Source organism: Myotis davidii, unplaced genomic scaffold (genome assembly GCF_000327345.1).
Source record: "Myotis davidii unplaced genomic scaffold, ASM32734v1 scaffold197, whole genome shotgun sequence".
Classification (NCBI taxonomy): Eukaryota; Metazoa; Chordata; class Mammalia; order Chiroptera; family Vespertilionidae; genus Myotis; species Myotis davidii.
In genome coordinates this window covers 4,521,739-4,541,643 of record NW_006291549.1, presented here as the reverse complement: position 1 = coordinate 4,541,643, position 19,905 = coordinate 4,521,739, and the positions used below count along the sequence as shown (strand labels likewise).

The 19,905-nt window shown below is 38.5% G+C and overlaps 1 protein-coding gene across 2 annotated transcripts in view; it reads right to left on the bottom strand.

The window, feature by feature from the left end:
- FOCAD (focadhesin) overlaps positions 1-19,905 on the bottom strand; it is a 280,601-nt gene that overhangs the window by 196,519 nt on the left and 64,177 nt on the right. For both annotated transcript variants that reach the window (XM_006764937.2, XM_015564735.1), the window contains exons 6-8: positions 10,896-10,997; positions 6,970-7,174; positions 3,585-3,791 (exon numbers count right to left, since the gene is read on the bottom strand). In XM_006764937.2, coding sequence (XP_006765000.1) covers positions 3,585-3,791; positions 6,970-7,174; positions 10,896-10,997 — 514 coding nt within the window. The remainder of the gene's footprint in view (positions 1-3,584; positions 3,792-6,969; positions 7,175-10,895; positions 10,998-19,905) is intronic.

Below are 19,905 nucleotides of genomic sequence, written 5' to 3'. Positions count from 1 at the left end.
GTTTTGCATACTCACACTTATAAACCTACTTTTTTCCCCACCCTGTATACTTCAAGGGAAAAAAGTACAGGAGGGAATGGAAGGTAATGACCTTTAGTATAAAAGATCATGCACACAAAACTATATTATGATGTGTAGACATATGCATTTAGGTGTTAAAACTGTTTTTAAAATGTAAGAAAGAGACTCCCATAGAAGTCAGGACAGAGGAGGTTGTGATTAGGACTAGGCCTGTGGGAAACTCCTGTGGTGGCTAAAAACTTCAATCTGTGTGATGCTTACTTGGGTGTTTGCCTCATATGCAAATATATATATACACATATCTATGTCACCTGAGGCCTAGTTTAAAATACAGAGCCTCACTCAACCCTGCTAATTCAATTTCTCTAGGGGCAGGCCCCAGGCATTTGCATTTTAATAAACTCTGTCTAGTGATTTTTATGCACACTAGCATGTAAGCTTCACAAACCTTGTCTGGTTTTACCTAATTATTTGTAGCAAAGTGTTTGCCACAGAAGGTGCTTACTAAATATATGCTAAGTGCATAGTGTGGGGAGGGGCAGATATACAATAAGATTGTCAGAGGAAGACAGTAAAAAAGACTAAACTCTAAAATTATAATTGATAATCATGTCACTATGCAAAGGAATCTAGTACAAACACAAAGGAACAATATGAGGTACAGTTAATAACATACAACTCTTGGTAATTTAGCTATATAATATTTTCTATATGATATTTATCGATAAATTATCTGTCTATTTTTCTATATATTATCTATTATATACCCAATAGGCATAACCATATATAGATATTATATAGATATATAATATAGATATAATTATACATCTAAGGGAATTTGATATGATTTTATCATAGTATGTATTTATCTATATATATAAAAGAGTAATATGCAAACCGACTAGACAGTGGAACAACCAGAACAACCACTCAACCAGTCGCTATGAGGCGCACTGACCAACTCTCAGTCCCTCCCCTTGGCTGGCAGGCTTCAATCCCCCAGTGGCGAGCGGGAAACTGGGGTGAGTGGTGGCAGGTGGCGGAGCGGGCTGCCAGCAGCTGGGGAAGATGGCCCTGATCACAGGCCAGGCCTAGGGACCGTACCTGCACACGAATTTCGTGCGCTGGGCCTCTAGTTAATATATAATAGGTATTACAAATACATGACAGATACATATTACTGTATATTGTCAATGCACATCATTACTATACATAACATAAATATATTATACTAGAGGCCTGGCGCACGAACTTTGTGCACGGGTAGGGTCCCTAGGCCTGGCCTGCGATCAGGCCAATCTTCCCCAGCTGCTGACAGCTGGTCCTTTCCCCTGCCACTGCTGCAGCCCACCCTCTGTGTGTGGGGCAACCGGCAGGGCGATCAGGGCCCCGCTTACACCTGGCTTGGCCTGGTACTGCTGGCGTCCACCACCACCCACCCCTGATTCCCCATTCCCCATCAGGCTATAAGAGCCTGCCGGCCATGGGGAGGGACCAAGAGGTTGGCCGGCAGGCCCCAATTGTGCTATTGGGGCCTGCAGGCTGCAGGCAGCTCCTACATTGAGCATCTGCCCCCTGGCAGTCAGTGTGTGTCATAGTGACCGGTCATTCCGCTATCTGGTCAATTTGCATATTATGCTTTTATATACATAGATAATAGTATATAAAATAGTATTATCTATAGAGTCCAAGCATAGAACATATTCTAACCACAAGACTGTCAAATTGACCAATGAATTACTTGAGTCTTCATCTTTCACCAAAACACATTCACTCTCTCCATTTCCTTGCCTGCCATTCACTCCTTTAATCCAATTTGCTCCTACCACCATCACTGCACTGAAACTGCTTCCCCTAATGTGGACAATAAACCTCCTCCTGCTGCATCATAAGAGAACTTAATTTTCTAATCTTACTTCACATCCTCTCTCCATGACAATGCTGACCACTCCCCTTTTTAAGAGATTCCTGTCCTCGATTTTCATGTCACCTGTCTCTTCTGCTTGTCATACAACCTTTTAGCCATACTTTCCCAGACTCCTCTATCAGTACACTCCAAATATCAACAGTCCCTGCAGTTCCAACCCAAGCCCTGTCATGCAACCCCATAGTTAAAATTTAAAACTCTCTTTCTAAAGTGAATGTCTACAAATCTATACCTTTCGCTTAGGCTTCTATCCTGACTTTCAAAACTATACAGCCAACTGTTTATGATCCATACATACTAGTACATTAAACCAAGCAAATCTCAAAACAAAGTTGCCATTTTCCTTCTAACATCAGCTGCCACTTCCAAAAGTGAATGATACTATCCAGTTGTCCAAAATAGAAAACTAAAAATCTACCAAGGACCCTCTCCTTGACCATCTAGTCGCCACAAAGCCGTATTGGTTTCATCTCCTATATTTTTATTTTCCCATCTTCATTTCCCTAATTAGCCCCTTGCTATAAACCGGATTGTGTCCTTCTCACCCCAAATTCACATGCTAAAGCCCTACCTGCCAAAGCAATAGTTGTTGAGTGAAAAAGCAATTCAAGTTAAACCAAATCACAAGAGTGGAGCCCTATTCTAGGAGGATTAGTGTCCTTATAGGAAGGAACAATAGAGAGCTCACTCTTGCTCTCTCTCTAGCATGTGAGGACACAGCAGTTGTCCACAATCCAGGAAGACAGACAGCCCTTGCTAGGAATCAAGTCAGCCAACACCCTGATCTTGGACTTCCTCGTCTCTAGAACTGCAAGAAAAAAAATTCTGTTGATTAAGCCAACCAGGCTATGATACTTTCTTACGGCAGCCCTAGCAGTCTAAGACATCCCTCCTTATTTCCTGCCCCTGTGTTACCCTGTTCTAAACCCTCCTCCACTCTACCATCAGAATAACCTTCCACACACAAAACAGCAGGGCACCTCTCAGCTAAAAGGTCTTCAATAGCATGTCATTACCTAGAAGATAAAATGCGAACTCAACTCTGGGCCTTATCTCCTATACCTTGACCCTTCAACAATACTCACCACCTTCTCGTTTTCGGAGCGGGCCATGCCGGGCTGCTCTCTCATGCTTCTGTGCCTGGGCACATGCTGTTCCTGCAGCCGGAATGCCTTCCAGCCTCTGGTGTGAACCAGGCCAACTCCTATGCAGACTTCTCACATCTGAACTCATGCCCTACTTTCCTTAACTGTGCCCTTTCAATATAGCAAAGCATTTACCTTACTGTATTGTAATTGTTTATTTGCATGTCTGTAAGTCCCTTGAGGTCACGGAATGTACCTTTTCATCTATGTATTCTATAGGGTCTGGCATGCAATAAATGTTCATTACCTGTGTCCTACGTGAGTAAATGGAAAAGTGACAGAGTGGCAGATACTTAACTGATGCTCTAAAGAGTATTTAATGATTCCTTTTTATAATAAATGATATTAGCAGTAGTTGTACATTAGTAGTACAATCTAATCATATGACAGCAACACACCTTTGATATGATAAAGTGCGTACCCACCCAGCTCCTTCATATAAGACCCACTTAAGTGATAACTGACTCATTAAAATTTCTTACTATCCTTACCTCCTTCAGCAGTTCAACACTACGCTCCAAAAGGTGAATTAAAGATGAGCATTCCCCAGTTATCTTCAAGCTGACTTCACAGACACACAGCAGCTGAAGGGTCAGCTGGGTAAGCTGAATTTTCCAGAAACCAGGGTGACGCGAAAGGCTTAAATATACTTCCTCGATAAACAGCATCACTTCTGTTGTCTGTATCAAATCCTTTATCTGTTTTAAAAAGTCGTTATATAACATTACAATAAAGTACAAAACAAAGAATAATTTTAAATACACAATAAAGATTAACAATAAAATATTTTTCCCTTAAACTTATAAAGTCTTAAGGAGATGCAGAAATGTACAGAACTCATATGGGATTAAACTATGCGCCTCTGCCTTTTCCATGTGCCACTGAACAAAATAACTGCTATTGTCTTTATTACTGCCGCCTGGCACCAATTGTTTTCATTTATTTTTCTAACTTCTCCGAGTGCAGATTTCTTAAGACAAATTACATGACAGTGCCAACATCTTGAAGGAAATTAAAGTTGGTTTTGAGCTCTCCAAATGAACTCTCCTTTCTATAATTGCAACGTAATTACCTGATAGTAAAGGGCTAGTAATTCTAATTCACTGTAAGTTCTTCATCTGCAAGGTATTTGCACAGAACACCTTAACTGAGAGCATCATTTCCACACTCCACAGGCGTGAGGAAAGACCATATCAAATGGCAGGGTATCCTCTCCACAGGCTAATGTATTAGATAGGAAAGACTTGGATGCTCTTGAAAAATCTCAATTCAATTCAAAGCCAGCTGTTCTGATCACAATTCTGGAGTCGGCATTAAGGATATGGTCCTGCTAGCAGACACACTGGCATTTCCCAGAGATTAGGTTACAAATAATGAACCATCTGCTTCAATCAGGAGCCTGTGTCTGTTAAATTCATCAACAGGAAAGCCTACAGTTGACTGGCTGTACCTTTCACCAGTCGTTACCACCATAATAACCCCAAGTTATACCCAGACAGAAAAATTAACTCCTAGCAAACAAGAGAAAAAAGATATTATAAGATCGAGTGGGAGGAGATAGTCCAAAATACCAGGTTATAAAAAAAATAAATGTAAAAGGTTCAATAAATTATTTTGCTCTTTTGCAAACATAGGAGAGGCAAAAGGCCACCAAAAAAAGGAAGGGATTTAAAATTAAGTAAAGCCTCAAGTCTAACATTTCCTTGAATGCATTATTTTTGGTGCATAACTGAAATTTTCCATAATAAAAAAGTTTTTGAAAGCAACCTCAGCAAGTTAGCATTAAAGGCTCTCTAATCATTATCATTACCAAAATTCTTAACAAGAAACATTTTGAAGTAGAAATAGATCACATACAATGGTAACATGTGTGATGACAAGAGACACAATTAAAAATAAAGAACTGCTAAGACCAAAGTCAACAGTAAAGTTTAAGACAGGTAAGTCCCATTAAGAAAATATAAATTGAAGGGCAACTGGCATGAGAAGAAAAGGAAATAGAAGTTCCACTGACCGCCCTCTGATCATAGGCCAGTAGGGTGGCATGGCTATTTCTAAAAAAAAAAAAAAAAATTAATTAATGTGATTCTCTGCAGGTGCTCAGTACTGTATTCAGCACTAAGAGGAACATTTCATAGTAACACAATCTGAGCGCCAATAAACTAGAGAATTCCTGCCATAGGACAGTGAAGTCTGGAAACCATTTCATATGGAGAAGTAAAGAAATGGATGAAGGAAAGAAAGGAGGAAGAGAGGAAAAGGAGGGAAGGATGGAAGGAGGAAAAGAAAGGCAAAGAAAAACAACACAACATAGGATGCAGATGGACTTTTGAAAAAGCTTGTTTTTTTCTGAGAAGAATTGTGACTAATGAGTAAAGTCCTGGGAAAATGGAGGTAAATTAGAAGAAGTACTTGCTGGAAGGAAGGAGGGAGGGAAGGAAGGTAGGAAGGAAGGAAGGAAAGAAGGAAGGAAGGAAGGGAGGGTGGGTTTCCTTGCAAAATAGCATGCTTCCTGTCACTAAAATATTTCACATTCATGGGATGGTTGTCTTTTAAAGAGTGTAAGAAATGCCTGTAATCAGTGGGAACATGGATTACATTGCTGCTAAAATCCTTCCTAACGTTGATTCCTCATTCTAAAATAAGCCAATATGTTCAGTGATTAAATGTGTTTATGTTGCTAGTTCCATTTGTTTCAAATGGTGTGTCCTTTTTTTTCCTCCTCATCTATCTCAGCTATATTAACAAGTTTCATATTCCCAGAAATATTCCGCAGAGTTCACTTCAAATAAGTATTTAGGCTTGTCAATATAGGCTCACGAAGATGAAGACCAACACCTATCCACGAGCAGAGAGCAGGGTAATGCCAAGGAGTGACAGAGTGTACCCTAGTTCAAGCTGTTCACCACATTGCTTACTGCCCACACAAAACAAAAGCTTGGGAAAAGCCACAGGAGAATTCCTGTTAATTCCCTTTGCTCTGCCTTGATCACAGAAAGGCCCATTTCTGAGTCACAAAGGCAAGAGTCGCTCTCATCATTCCTTGCTAACACAACTTAAAACAGGTTATCTGTGGCTGCAAGTGATCACTTTGAAAAATAATCTCTCCATCCACTAAGCTGCATGGTGCTCAGATGCTAGGCAAAGGACAGACCCTGATGACGGGATGGGATGGCCTGACAAATGAACCACTACACTAAAATCACAACACACTGGCAACTGCAGTTTTTGGTGTGTCTTTTTTTTTTTTATCTGCAGTTATAGAGACATTAGCTCAGATTTATCTCTCCCCTGAACTCCCTAGGCGTTTTATCCATACCTCTGTTAAACATCTTTCATCCACCTACTCTGAATTATGAAAATTTATATACTTGGTTTAACTCCCTGACTAGACCCTGGGCTTCTCAGAAGCAGGGCCTCGCACATGTTGTACGGGGACACGTGGAAAAGGAAACCGAGCCAGCACTGGGCCGTCAGCCCTGGGTCCCAGGGCTCTGTCTGCCCTGAGACACACCTTTTTCTAATTTGCACAAAGAGATCTTTTTTGTTTTTCTGATAACTCGCTTAGTCTCTTGCACAAGGAGAAATTCCACTCAAGATTCTTTTTCCTGAGAAGCCTTTCTGAAGCAAAGGAAAGTTTTCACTCCTACTGATCCTAACATGGAGTGTGCCGATTTACTTATCTGTGAGTTTAGTTAACATTGTATACCTCAGCCTTCCAACTAGGAATTTGGTTCCTTCATCCTTTCCAAAAGCCTGCAAGCTTTTCCGGAGCCGGGGCTGTGCCTGAGTCTGCCAAGTCACCGGGGTTCTACTTTACACGTGACGATGCCAATCGGCACATGCTGATGCTCCCGGGAGGAGGAAAGGCCTTACCTGCAAGCACGGGACCATGTCGCAACACAGCTGAAGGATCTGCTGCTCCAGGGTCGATGGCTGTTCCTTGTCACAGAGAACCCGGGGTTGAAGGAGAACCTTCAGCAGGGCTAGTCTGAGGTTAGCATATTCTTGCAACTGGAATGGCTCACAATACAGATACCAGAGAAATGGTGCCATTATTTGGACGCATGAAGCCTCCGACCTGGAAATCATGCGACACAAAAGCCAGTCACAGAGTATCAAGCAAGTAAGTGTCCGAGTATCAACTAATGGCTCCGGACCTATCATGAACTGTGTTAGCAGGTGTAACTACTTTTTTGTGATTCTTCTATTCCACCATGACCTGCCTATACCCTCACCAAACAGTTCCTTGTGCGCTGGAGAAAATGACAGCCCCCGGAGACCATAAGCTGCTGGCCAGAACTCAGGGTCTCTACCTGCACCCTAGAATAGCATCTACATCTCACCCTAGACTAGCATCTGCATCTCACACTAGAATAGCATCTGTAGCTCACACTACATCTCCAGCATCTGTCTTTGGTGAACAGCAGAATCAGCTGAGAACCTTTCAAGAATTATAGATGTCAAGACCCATTTTCCAGGAATATAATCCAGGCATGCATTTCAGAAAAACTGTGTACATGAGGTTCTATATACAACAAAGCCACACAGACAACATATGAAGATTATAAGCTAATATTTACTCGTTAACAGGGTGTGCAAGTAACTGCACCTTATGCCTTTAAGGTCATTTGATCCTCACTACAAAGTTACAAAATAAAATAAAATATTATACCCCAATTATGCAGAAACTGAGGCAGAAGGAGGTGAAGTAACCTGCCATGTCCCTCCTCATAAGCTATTCCTATGCAGAGGAGGAAGGCAAACATTACCAGTTTTTGGTATCTTTAGATTTCAATATATCCCAGTAACTACAAGTCCAAAGTTACTAAAATGCCAAAATGACCTTTCAAATGTAAAATTTCATCATGTCATTAACTAGCTTGAAAGAGTTTACCCTTAAAATATTTAGTCCCATTCACAAACCCTCCATAATTTTGCTGCTGCTTATCTTTCCAGCCTCCTTTCTGGCTCTTCTCCACTCTCCACTGAATCTCCCATGTAGTCATCCAGGCTTCTTTCTCCCTTGCTATTCCCTCTGCCTGTAATACTGTCCCTTTTCTCCCTTTCCTGTTCCTTCCTCTGCCCAATTTCTATCATCTTTCAGTTCTCTCCTTTAAAATGACTTCCTGAGGGCCTTCCCTGACACCTAACCTGGGTCGGAGCCTTATTATCTACTTCCAACGGACAATGACTTTATCACTATTATTCAATACCTTTATTCCTTGCCAGACCATAAGCCAAATGAAGGCATGGACTATGGATTTCTGTTTACTTCTGTATAACCAATAACTGTACACAGTAGTCCTTCAAAGAGATGCTCAGTCAATCATTAAATTAACTGATTCGGTTACACTAAATTTAGAGTTGTTTTACAATTTGCATACACCAATTAAAATATTAATGTTTTTCATATTTATTATCCATAAAAAAGTATTAGATACAAAGATAAACCAGGCATTATATATTCTTAAGAAGCATAGAATCTATCAGGGGCAATCAGTTTTGTTCCTGAACTAGAGTATAGAAAGTGAAAATTGCTAAAAGAAAGGTATGCTGCATGAAGGAAATACTATTTGAATTATGATTGACAGTGTAACTTTATAACATTATAAATTCCATAGCAATGTGATTTTAAAATATCATTAACAGTAATAACCTTAAGTTATCAAATTGATAAGATTTAATTAATTTACTCATTTACTTATTCGCTTTGCAAAATGTACTGAATACCATACCCATTCATTCTTCTATGTGCTAGAAACGAAAAACAGATTAGATCCTTGCTCTAATGGAACATACAGTCTGGAGGTTAATTTTTTTTTTCCTCAAGAGCAAAAAATACTTATATAATCTACAAAAAAAACCCCACAACAACCCACAAAAGAAGGACTTTGAGTTAATAATTATTACTGAAACATATTTCTTTATCAAACCATCCACTTTAGGAAACTAAAAACAGCTTCGTAGATCAAGCAAGCAGATGATGTATTATGAGTTAGACTACGAAGCACAGGTTTCCAAAAAAGAGATTTAAGAAACATTGTCTCCCCATCTCTCTCTCTCTAATAATGTGTTCCCCACAGAATAAATACTCTCCAGGTGTCAGAACATCCACGAATAGCTTATCAGTTTTCTCCCACTTTGAGATGCTGAAGGTGAAATACAAGGTTCATATACAAAAATATATTTCCAAGATGCTGTCATTATTTGACATCAGAAGCATAATGTTGAACTTTCTTAAGGACAATATACTATTATGCCTTTAAAACTCTCCTTGGCTTAATCCATCCTGATTTTATATATTGCATTACCTATGTGGTATCTAATGATTAACTATCACTTCAGTACACATGTATGAAATTACCAGGGCTTAACGAGAAAAGGGAAATAATAAAACATAACCTGAAATCCCAAAGTGATCAAGAATGTTTAAAAATGTCATCAAGTGTATCTACATATACATCTTTAATCTTCCTGTTTACCACTGAGGGAGAAGTGGCGGGGAAAGGTCTGAAGTGAGAGTCCGACGCTGAGGCTTCCAGCCCAGCTCCACCATGAACTTGCCATGTGACCTGAGCAAGTCATTTAATATTGCTCTCCTCAGCTCCCTCAGCTGGAAAATATGTTAGACGAAAGTATCCTGGTCTAGGGACCATGACATCAACGTCAATTTATGCAATTCTCAGTTCCATGAAGGTGAAGTTTTTAACATCACAAGGCCTTCTATAAATGAATGCAGAACTTAGTTATAAAATAATGCCCCCACCCAGGCTGGTGGCTCAGCTGGTTGGAGCATCACCCCATACATGGAGAGGTCATGGGTCTGATTCCCAGTCAGGGCACATACCGAGGCTGTGGTTCAATCCCTGGTTGGGGCACATGTGAGAGACAACTGATCAATGTTTCACTCTCACATCAATGTTTCTCTCTCTCCCCCCTCCTCACTCCCTTTCTCTCTCTAAAAATCAATAAAAGCATGTCCTTGTGTGAGGATTAAAATAAATAAATATATATATATATATAGTGTCCCCCCCCCCAAGAAATGTATATACACACTTTGAGTAATTATAAAGGCAGTGTTTACTAAAATACATTTCATTTTCAAAATTGAGCTATCAGCTGTTAAAATGTGTATACATTTTGCGGGACACCCTGTAATATGTATATATATAAAATGATACATATATGTTATATCTTCTAAATGTATTATGTATGGCGTATCAAAGCCTTATGCCCTATTTTATATTATTGCTAGGAAAAAGTAGTTGACTTATGTTATTTTGCTTTATCTTAATTGTTTAACAACTATTAAAATGATTTATCATTAGCCTAGCCGGCGTGGCTCAGTGATTGAGTGCCAATCTATGAACCAGGTCGATTCCCAGTCAGGGCTCGATCGCAGTGGGGGGCATGCAGGAGGCAGCTGATCAACGATTCTCTCTCATCATTGATGCTTCTATCTCTCTCTCCCTTCCGCTATGAAATCAAAAATATTTTTAAAAAATGATTTATCATTAAAAAAATTAAAAATCGTAGTTTACTGAATATCTAGTCAACTTTCCTAAATAACCAATGCTTAACTTCTTTAATAATAGCTGCTCTCATATTTAAAAGTTGAACAATCAAGAAATACGGTAGGTTTTTGTTTTACTCTTAAAAAGAAAATATTAAACTACATATGCTCAAAGACTTTTCTTCAGGAGAAGACACTGTAGTCAAAGCAGCTTAAAAAAGAAAAAGCCAAGTTCTAAAATTAGCATACCCCACTCCGTCGCCCTCGCTATTTCACTTCACATTACCTTTCAGGGCATTGCTGGAAAAAAGCTGTCAGCTGCTGCACAAGCACGGGCCAGCAATCAGGTCTGTGCTCCAGCACAGTGATCAAAGGCTGAGGATGATTTCTGAAAAACACAGGAAGTCACATTGGAAACTGTCATTTCAGGACTCAATATCCAAATATAGCAGGGGAAAAAAGCCAATGCCATCTAGAGATTTTTTGCAGAATTCATAATTGCCACAAACTCTCATTTGCTGCATTGTTGCAGAGTTGGTTCATTAGAACTGACATTTTTTTTCCCCTTTAAGCTGTTTTGCAGAAAAGAGAATAAACCCAGAGAGTCTGAGAGACCCGAATCTGAGAACAGACTCTCTGCCACTTAACAGCTCTCCGGCCAACCAAGCTCCTGACCCAGCAGCTGTCTCCTCTCCATCCCTGATGCCTTCACTCCTGAAAGTCATGCCTCCCCCCCTGCTGCTCTTTCCAAACCTGAAAGGTTCCATTTTTCTCTAACATGGCCCCGACTCCTAAGCACGGTCTCTCCTTCATTTCCACTCCCCTCACCATTCCTCTCAGGGCATGGTTCTGAGTTCTCCCAGCATATTTAAGAAGAGGAGGAAGCCTATATTTCTCCCATCTCAAACAACAAACTGTTTAAACTGTAAATGCTGGAAATTTCTCTCGAATGAGGATGAATCTTTTTATTTGGGCTATGTGCATGAAGATACTTAGAAATATAAATGTAAACATGTATATATAAATATGTATATCATAAAATCTAAAATCTAAAGTATTTTTGTAATACATATTTTATTGATTTTTTTACAGAGAGGAAGGGAGAGGGATAGAGAGTTAGAAACATCAATGAGAGAGAAACATCAATCAGCTGCCTCCTGCACACCCCCTACTGGGGGATGCGCCTGCAACCAAGGTACATGCCCTTGACCAGAATCGAACCTGGGACCCTTCAGTCCGCAGGCCGACGCTCTATCCACTGAGCCAAACCGGGTAGGGCTAAAGTGCTCTTAAGAAAAAAAGAAGCACAAGTAAGTTATTTTAAATAGTTCAAAAAGCCTACTAGAAACTGTAAATTCATTATATTTTTTAACTATGAAGCATTATACAACATTTTAGTTATTATGGATGTGGCTTCTTCCAAAAATTCGTTTTAAATAAAATGTAAATGCTGTCCTGGCCAGTGATCTAAGTGGTTAGAGCAGCCGTGGGCAAACTACAGCCCATGGGCCGGATCCGGCCCGTTTGAAATGAATAAAACTAAAAATAAAAAAGACCATACCCTTTTATGTAATGATGTTTACTTTGAATTTATATTAGTTCACACAAACACTCCATCCATGCTTTTATTCCGGCCCTCTGGTCCAGTTTAAGAATCCATTGTGGCCCTCGAGTCAAAAAGTTTGCCCACCCCTGGATTAGAGCATCGGCCCAAGCACCAAAGGATCTTGGGTTTGATTCCTGGTGAAGGGCTCAGACCTAGGCTGCAGGTTTGACCTCCAGCCCAGTTAAGGTGTGTGCAGGAGGCAACCAATTGATGTGCCTTTCTCACATTAATGTTTCTCTCTCTCTTTCCCCCTCCCTCCTCCCACTCTAAAAAATCAATGAAAAAATGTCCTCAGTGAGGATTAACAACAAATAATGTAAAAGCTCATTATAAATTAAAAAATACAGAAGTATTCATCTTAAAAAAAGAAAAGAAAGAACAAGCAGACTAGTTACCGAAATGATGTAAGAATGTGTGATCACCTTGCCAGCAATATCAGTATCACCTGGGCACTTATCAGAACTGTGAAGAAATTCTCAGCTCCAGCCCAGACCTAACAGCCCTCCAGACAGTTCTGATGCACTGCCATGAGGCAGTGGTTCTTAACCCTGGTCTGCAAGTCAGATTCATCTGTGCAGCTCTTTAAAAAATACCGAAGTCTAGGTCTCAATTATACTGAGGTTGCCAGGAGTGGAGCTCAGGCATCAGTCATTGTTAAAAACTCTTCTAGCAATTCTCATGTGTTGCCAGGGTTGATAACCTCTGCAAGTGAGCCACCACGGAAGAGGGAGGTTGTTAGGAGTTAGAAAGTTTTCTGATTTTTGTTTTCTCTCTTAAACAGGAAAGTATGTCGCTTCCATCACATTGAAACACTCCTCTTAAACACCTCTCTGACACTACTACACAGTTTCTGGGAATTACAACACCATCTCCTCCTTTTCTCCTCAACCTCACCTAATCTATCACGCACTAACTACCCTGGCTGGCTGTGTGTTTTGCTAAAGCACAGGCTATTTCTGACTAATCAGATTACTGCCATTATAAGGGATCACTCCAAGCAATTTTTTTATGCCAAAACTCAAATCATATAAAAATCACTTTTCCAAATTCCAAACTCTTTGGCAGTTAAACCTACCTAGAACTTGCTTCTACTATGGTTGTCACAGATATTAAGTAACAAATGTAACAAATCCTAAAAGCGTCTCAGGTACCTATCATTGACCAAACTTCTTAGATTAAGAGTTCGATAGGTCATGTTCAAGTAAACATCAGTAAAAAGATCAGAACAGCAACTGCAATTATTTTATCTATGGCTTTTCCTTCTGACAAGCATCAGATATAATCACCACTAATCCTCCAGTTAGTGGGGGCATTTATAACTATTTAAAAAGAAAATCCAACAAGTCACCACATAGTTTTGGGGTGATTTATAAAGCACTGAAGTGCTTTTAATAATATACTCTTCCAAGTCCTTTGTTACCCCTTCCCACTCCTCAACCCCTAAAAATGTTAAGGATCTATCTCCTTTTTAATAGTTTTGTCCAAATTAAATCAGGTCAACAGAAATAAGAGACACGAAGCTTTAGGTCGGATTAGAAACGATGCACACATGGCAGAAAACTCGGCTGTAACTCAGCTTCTACTTCACTGGGATTGTGAGAACCACCATCTAGCAACTCTAGCTTTGCTGCTTGAAGCTGGAGTCGTGCTTTGCTAGCTGCTGAATTCTGCACATTCTACTTAGTATCTCAGACTTAAACTCTAAAGATAAGATTAAATAGAATATACCAGGATTAAGGATTGTCAGATTATTATTAATTTAGACATCTGGATAATTAACTTTTTCACATAAATGATTATGTCAGATCTAAGTGGAAATATGGTAGGAAACATACAATATTGATTCCAAGAAAATGAAAACCTTAAGGGAGAAGTAAAGTCCAAAATAAGAACAATGAATTTTCCTGTTAACATTTGATCACTAAATATTATCTATTTCAACAGGTACAACAAACCTAAATTAATCATAATTGCAAAAACTTTGTTTTAATATGTTAAGCATAATGAAGCAAAGATAAATTGGTATGTAAATATACATATAAAATATATGAGGCCTTATGCTTAAGTAATAGGATGGAAGCATTTTCTAATTCAGTATATTTTATCGTGCACCTGCCATATGTAAGGGTTTCTCAACCTTGGTAGTACTGACATGTGGATCAGACAATTCTGTTATGGAGTTTGTCGAATGAACTCTATGTTTAGCAGCATTCCTGGCCTCTCCCCTCTGGATGCTAATAGCATTCACCCTAGTCATGATGATCAAAATGTCCCCAGACAGACCAACTGTTATCAGGGGGGCAAAACTGCCCCTGGGTAAGAGCCACTCCACTAGGCAAAATGACAAGCACTATGAGAGGCACAGAGCTGATTAGAACATCGTACCAGCCTGAGTCATTGAAAAAAACAAAAAACTGATTTCATCTGCACCCTTCTTCTCACTGAACCAAAAGCAATCAATCAATTATGCTCAAAATTGTAAGTTTCTTATAAAAATATAGTCATCAAATATTAACAGTAGGTATGTAAGAGACATTAAAACAGAAAACAACTGTAAAATTATGCCTCTGCAAAATATAGAATCAGTTTCCAAAATAAATAAAGCAGCATTAAATAATGTACATACTAATTTGGATATGATAGAAAATAGTTATTTTCCTATTTAAAATATTATAATTTGAGCATTTAAAATGTCAGAAGGCTAAGTATAGTTCACTCTTGATGTATTCAAGGACTGATTATGAAATTTATGGATTATTCAAGAGTTTTCTTTCTTCCTGTCACTCAGTGCTTGTTAGCCATTCTACTTCTTTCAAGAACATGTAACTGAGAAAGGTCAAGGTACATGAAGGATCCACAATTTAAACAAGTCAACTATGCTCTTTATTAGAAGCATGGTTGATCACAAAAGAAATAATGTGGTACAAAAGCACACCAAAACAAAACCTGGGTTATGCCTTAAAACTTCAATTATCCCCAAACCTGCTATTCAAGTTATAGAATAAGTTGACTACAATACTTCATTCAAAATGATAGATGGGTTGACCATACAATCAACCTCATCACTTGTATAGCTTATTGTCTGCCACTGTTTTACAAGTTTTGAAAAACAAACACAAATGGGGGGCACTGTCATCATCATTGTTATTTATGTAAGCAGTGCCTAAATAGTATCATCAAAAGTATTTACTGTTGTACTGCCACTCCCATATCTCAGAAAAGAAAAAGAAAAAACCAGAAGTGCAGAGATGAGGTGAAATAATAGAGGGAAAGCACTGAACTAAGAGTCAATATCCAAATTTACATTCTGGCTCTGCAACAAATCGTGTGATCTCAGGCAAGAGAATTAACCTTCCTTGGGGCAGTTTATCTGTAAAATGAGGAAATCAGACTAAGCACCTTCTGCTGCTAAAGTTATATAACCCAAGCCACCCATTAAAGCCCTAACCTTCACACTGCTCAGAACTAGAGGTGAACCAAACCCTGTAAAAGCAGAAGCAGTGAGTGATGATGGCTCTCAGCTATTAATAATTCTATGCCAAGCTTAAATGGCTCTAAGAACAATGTCTATTAAAATCTGAGATCTCAAAAAAGAGGTCTCCTATTTTTATCTCATCATCTTATATTTTTTATTTCAGAGAGAAGTGCTGTGTCCAGAAAGAGCCCACAGAAATTTTTAAATCGGAGTTTTCTAACTCTTGAGACATCCAATAGATTCTGCTTTCTTCTGAGAAGAGAAAGACATTGTTTCTAAAGATCAAAATCAATACAAACCAGGCAGCCAGGTCACCCTTCATTGGCCTTTAGTGCCTCTAATCTCTCCCTCGCTGTGCATTGTTGAGGGGCTTTTTTTCCTACCATAGAGCAACCGATGTGTTGTATGTTCTTCGGCACTTCCCCATTTCATAATTTGTAAATGTTTTAATTGCTATTTGAAATAAAGTATTTACCATAGTACCTAGCACACAGAATACTCCACAAATGGGGTACTATTAGATTGTCATGCAGGTAGGTTTGTATCTTAAACTAGAGCGTAGGCAGCCTGAAAGCTGGATCTATGTCTTATGTTTTTTATGTTTCTCTTTCAGTGCCAAAGGCACATCTAGAACTAATGTAACACACACACACACACACACACACACACACACTTCCCCCAAATAACCTTTTTAAACTCTTTGACTGGATCAGTTTCATAGTCCAGAAGCTCAAAGGAGAAAAGCACAAGCAGCAGGCAGAATTTGGTACCTGATACTTCAAAATATTTTCAACAACACACATTAATACGTGCATCTTAACAGAACGGAGTGGGGGGAGGAAGGATCAATTCCTGGTTCCACTAGACCAGCACAGAGGCAATGGTAAACTAAGGCATGTAACTAGATTCATCTTTCCAAGCGTACGTACATCCATCCTAACAGAAAAGAGGAGTAAAAAAAAAAAATTAGTCTTGTGGTAGGCAAATCAAAAAGTTATTTGTAACCTTTAGGTCACCTCAACCTTTCTGCTCCATCTCTGAATGGAGGAAAGCCAGGATTTGATTTACATCATAAATTCCACGACAGACAGGGATCGCCTTTCTGTGTGAGGAAACAATGCCTACAGTCACGGGCATTGTCATGTACGCAGCTGTGACCTGGCGCTTTCAGAAGCAGAGCGCAGCACTTACTACATCAAACATGCATTTTAAAAGCATTTCTCTACCTGCTCTGAATTTTTATTTGAAACCACTGGTTAGAAGCCAAGAAAGAATTTTTTAAAAAAAAAAAAAAAAAGCTCTGCAGATTTTAAATTTAAAAATGAATACTAAAAATTATTGTGAAAATTCCAAAATGAATATTACTATAAAAAAGAAAATTAAATAATAATTGTGAATTGTTATATATCCTATAGTGTTTTAGGATGAAAGCATTTTATCCTGTCCACACAAGCTCCCAGAAAAAGGAAGACTTGTAGCAAAAATTATTTTGAATTTGACAAATTATTTTTGACCGATAAAGCAAAAAGGGAGACTATAACATTTCTTTGAAAATATATATACTTCATATTACAATGATTCCGCCCTCACACCATCTTTTATAGGATCCCTATTTTGAGAGGCAGGGATTTGTTTAAATAAAATTTATTGCAGTGACATTGGTTAATAAAATTATATAGGCTTCAAGTGTGAAATCCTATGCTACACCATCTGTATAGAGGCAGGGATTTAATGCAAAGGTGTCTGCTAGTGTCACAAGTGTAGCACTAGTTTAGATGCAGGTGATGGCTGGAGAGAAACATACAAACATTGAGTTAGGGATCCAAAGACTGTATTATTAGATTACATGCCACGATTGCCAAAAATAAAAATAAACTAGAGATAAGATAAATAGGCTAATAAGGCAAACAGTATAACATCTTATGGTCTTAAAGACATTTATCAGCAAATTACCATACTAATTTTAAATTAAAAATCCACATTTAGAAGAACTTATAAAGTGTTTTCTAGTGGGAATTACTAACTAGAAGATTGTACAATGTGTGCAGCTTATTCTTTAGGTCTGATTCTAAATCCCAGGTATAAACCCCAGATAATTAGAATCATAAACTGTGAACGACTCCCCAGGGTGCGAAAGAGTAAAGAAAAGAGTAAATAAAAACATAAGCAAAACATGCAGTTCAAAAGAAAGAATCAAACTGCAAAGAGGCAGATGGCCCTTGGAAAGTATTACTGCTCTACTTCCCCACTTCTACATACACGCATGTACATTTTCTAGGGGGAAAATACCAAAGTTTTGTGAGATTATCAAGGAAGGTCCTGACCCACCTCCAAAAAAATGTATCTGTTAAACTAAGCATATCTAAAGTAACTGCTGCAGTTCACTTGTTAAACAAACACTTCCAAAACACTATAAAGCAAGCATCATTTCCCCTTAAAAAAAAATAATAAGTTATATACACTGTGTTCTGCCCAAAGACCATGGCACCTTAAGTATTAAAGTTTCTGTAATTTCAGCAAAACATATTAATGTATTCTACTGACTCTAATCCCTTATGGAAGCTTGATTACATAGTACAAATGATTAAATGATGGTGTCATGCTTACTTTATGCTAAATAAAACCAAACATCTGCATCTCAGGGGATCCCTTTAGATAATATATTCAATTATTGAAATTATCACTGCCCGAAAAAGCAAAATGCTTACCTTGACAATAAAACCATATGATAATAGCTGATAGTCCAGTGGTTCTCAACCTTGGCTGCACATTAGAATCACCTGGGAATCTTGTTAAAATCCTGATTTCTGGGCCTCATCATTAGTAACAAAGAAACAGAATTTCCAGAGGATGAGGCCCAGAAATCAGGATTTTAACAAGATTCCCAGGTGATTCTAATGTGCAGCCAAGGTTGAGAACCACTGTGATAGTCGATATTTTAGAGCTGCAAGACTCTAAGCAACCTCATTAAGATAGTAAAAGTAATAAGGAAATCTGCACAGAAATGAAAAACAATAACTATTCTTAAAGACGAAGAGGTTTCTTTTCAGTAACTTATAAAAAGTAGTTTGCCTTCAGAAATAAATGTAAAAGGCAAAACACTAAAAATTCATTGGTAGACATGCAAAAATATTGCAGAATAAATAAAATGTGGTAGTCCGTGCAATGTAATATTATTTAGCCATAAAAAAGAATGAAGTACTAATCATGCTACAACACAGATAGCCCTTGAAGATTATGCTAAGTGGAAGAAGCCGGTCATTAAAGGCCACTGATTATATGATTCTATTTATATGAAAGGTCCAGAACAGACAAACCCACAGATAAAAGTAATGTTTTCTAGGGGCTGGGCATATGCAGTATTGGGAATGACTGACTGCTAATGGGCATGGTGCTTCTTTGGGGGGAGGGTGAAAATATTCTGGAATCAGATAGCAATAATAGTTAAACAATTTTGTGGATATAATAAAAACCATTCAACTGAACACTTTAAAAGGATGACTTTTATGGTATATTAAATTATATCTCAATAAAAAAAGACATTAAAGAGTATTTCTAACTTAGACACATACTGTTTTAAATTTAGTTAACTTCTTGATTAAAAAAAAAAAGTCTTATGCACCATGTGAAGTATACATAACCATAGCTTGGGTTTCCCTTACAAAGAAAACAAATTCAAACCAGAATCTCATTTATTACCTCAATATCCGTGTTGAGAGCTTAATTATGTTCATTTTAAAGATGAAGATGTGGAAGGAAAGAAAGTAAAGGGTGTTTTTTCTCTATATTATAAAAGGCCAGTGGCCGTAATGACCAAACGACCGGTCACCAGGAGGTACATAGATGGGTCTCGTAGCGCGGCGGGCCTGGGGTCCCGCGGGATTTCGCGCACCGGGCCTCTAGTGTAATTATAAAATATCATGGTATTACTGGTATATGAATGATTTGTCCAGAGATTCCCAAGCCTAATTCTACATCAGAATCCCTTGGAACTTTTTAAAAATATGCAAATTCTAGATACTCACACTGGCTCCCGCCCGAGATTTGTAAATGAGAATCTACAGAGGTAGAGGTTTAGAATCTACACATTAAGTGGATTTCCAGGGATCCCTATCATTTCTACTCCTAAAATTTATCTCTATCTCCACTGTCACCATTAAGTGTGAAGGGACTGGTGGAGTTGGGAAATCATTAAAATCATCACAGAGAAAACTG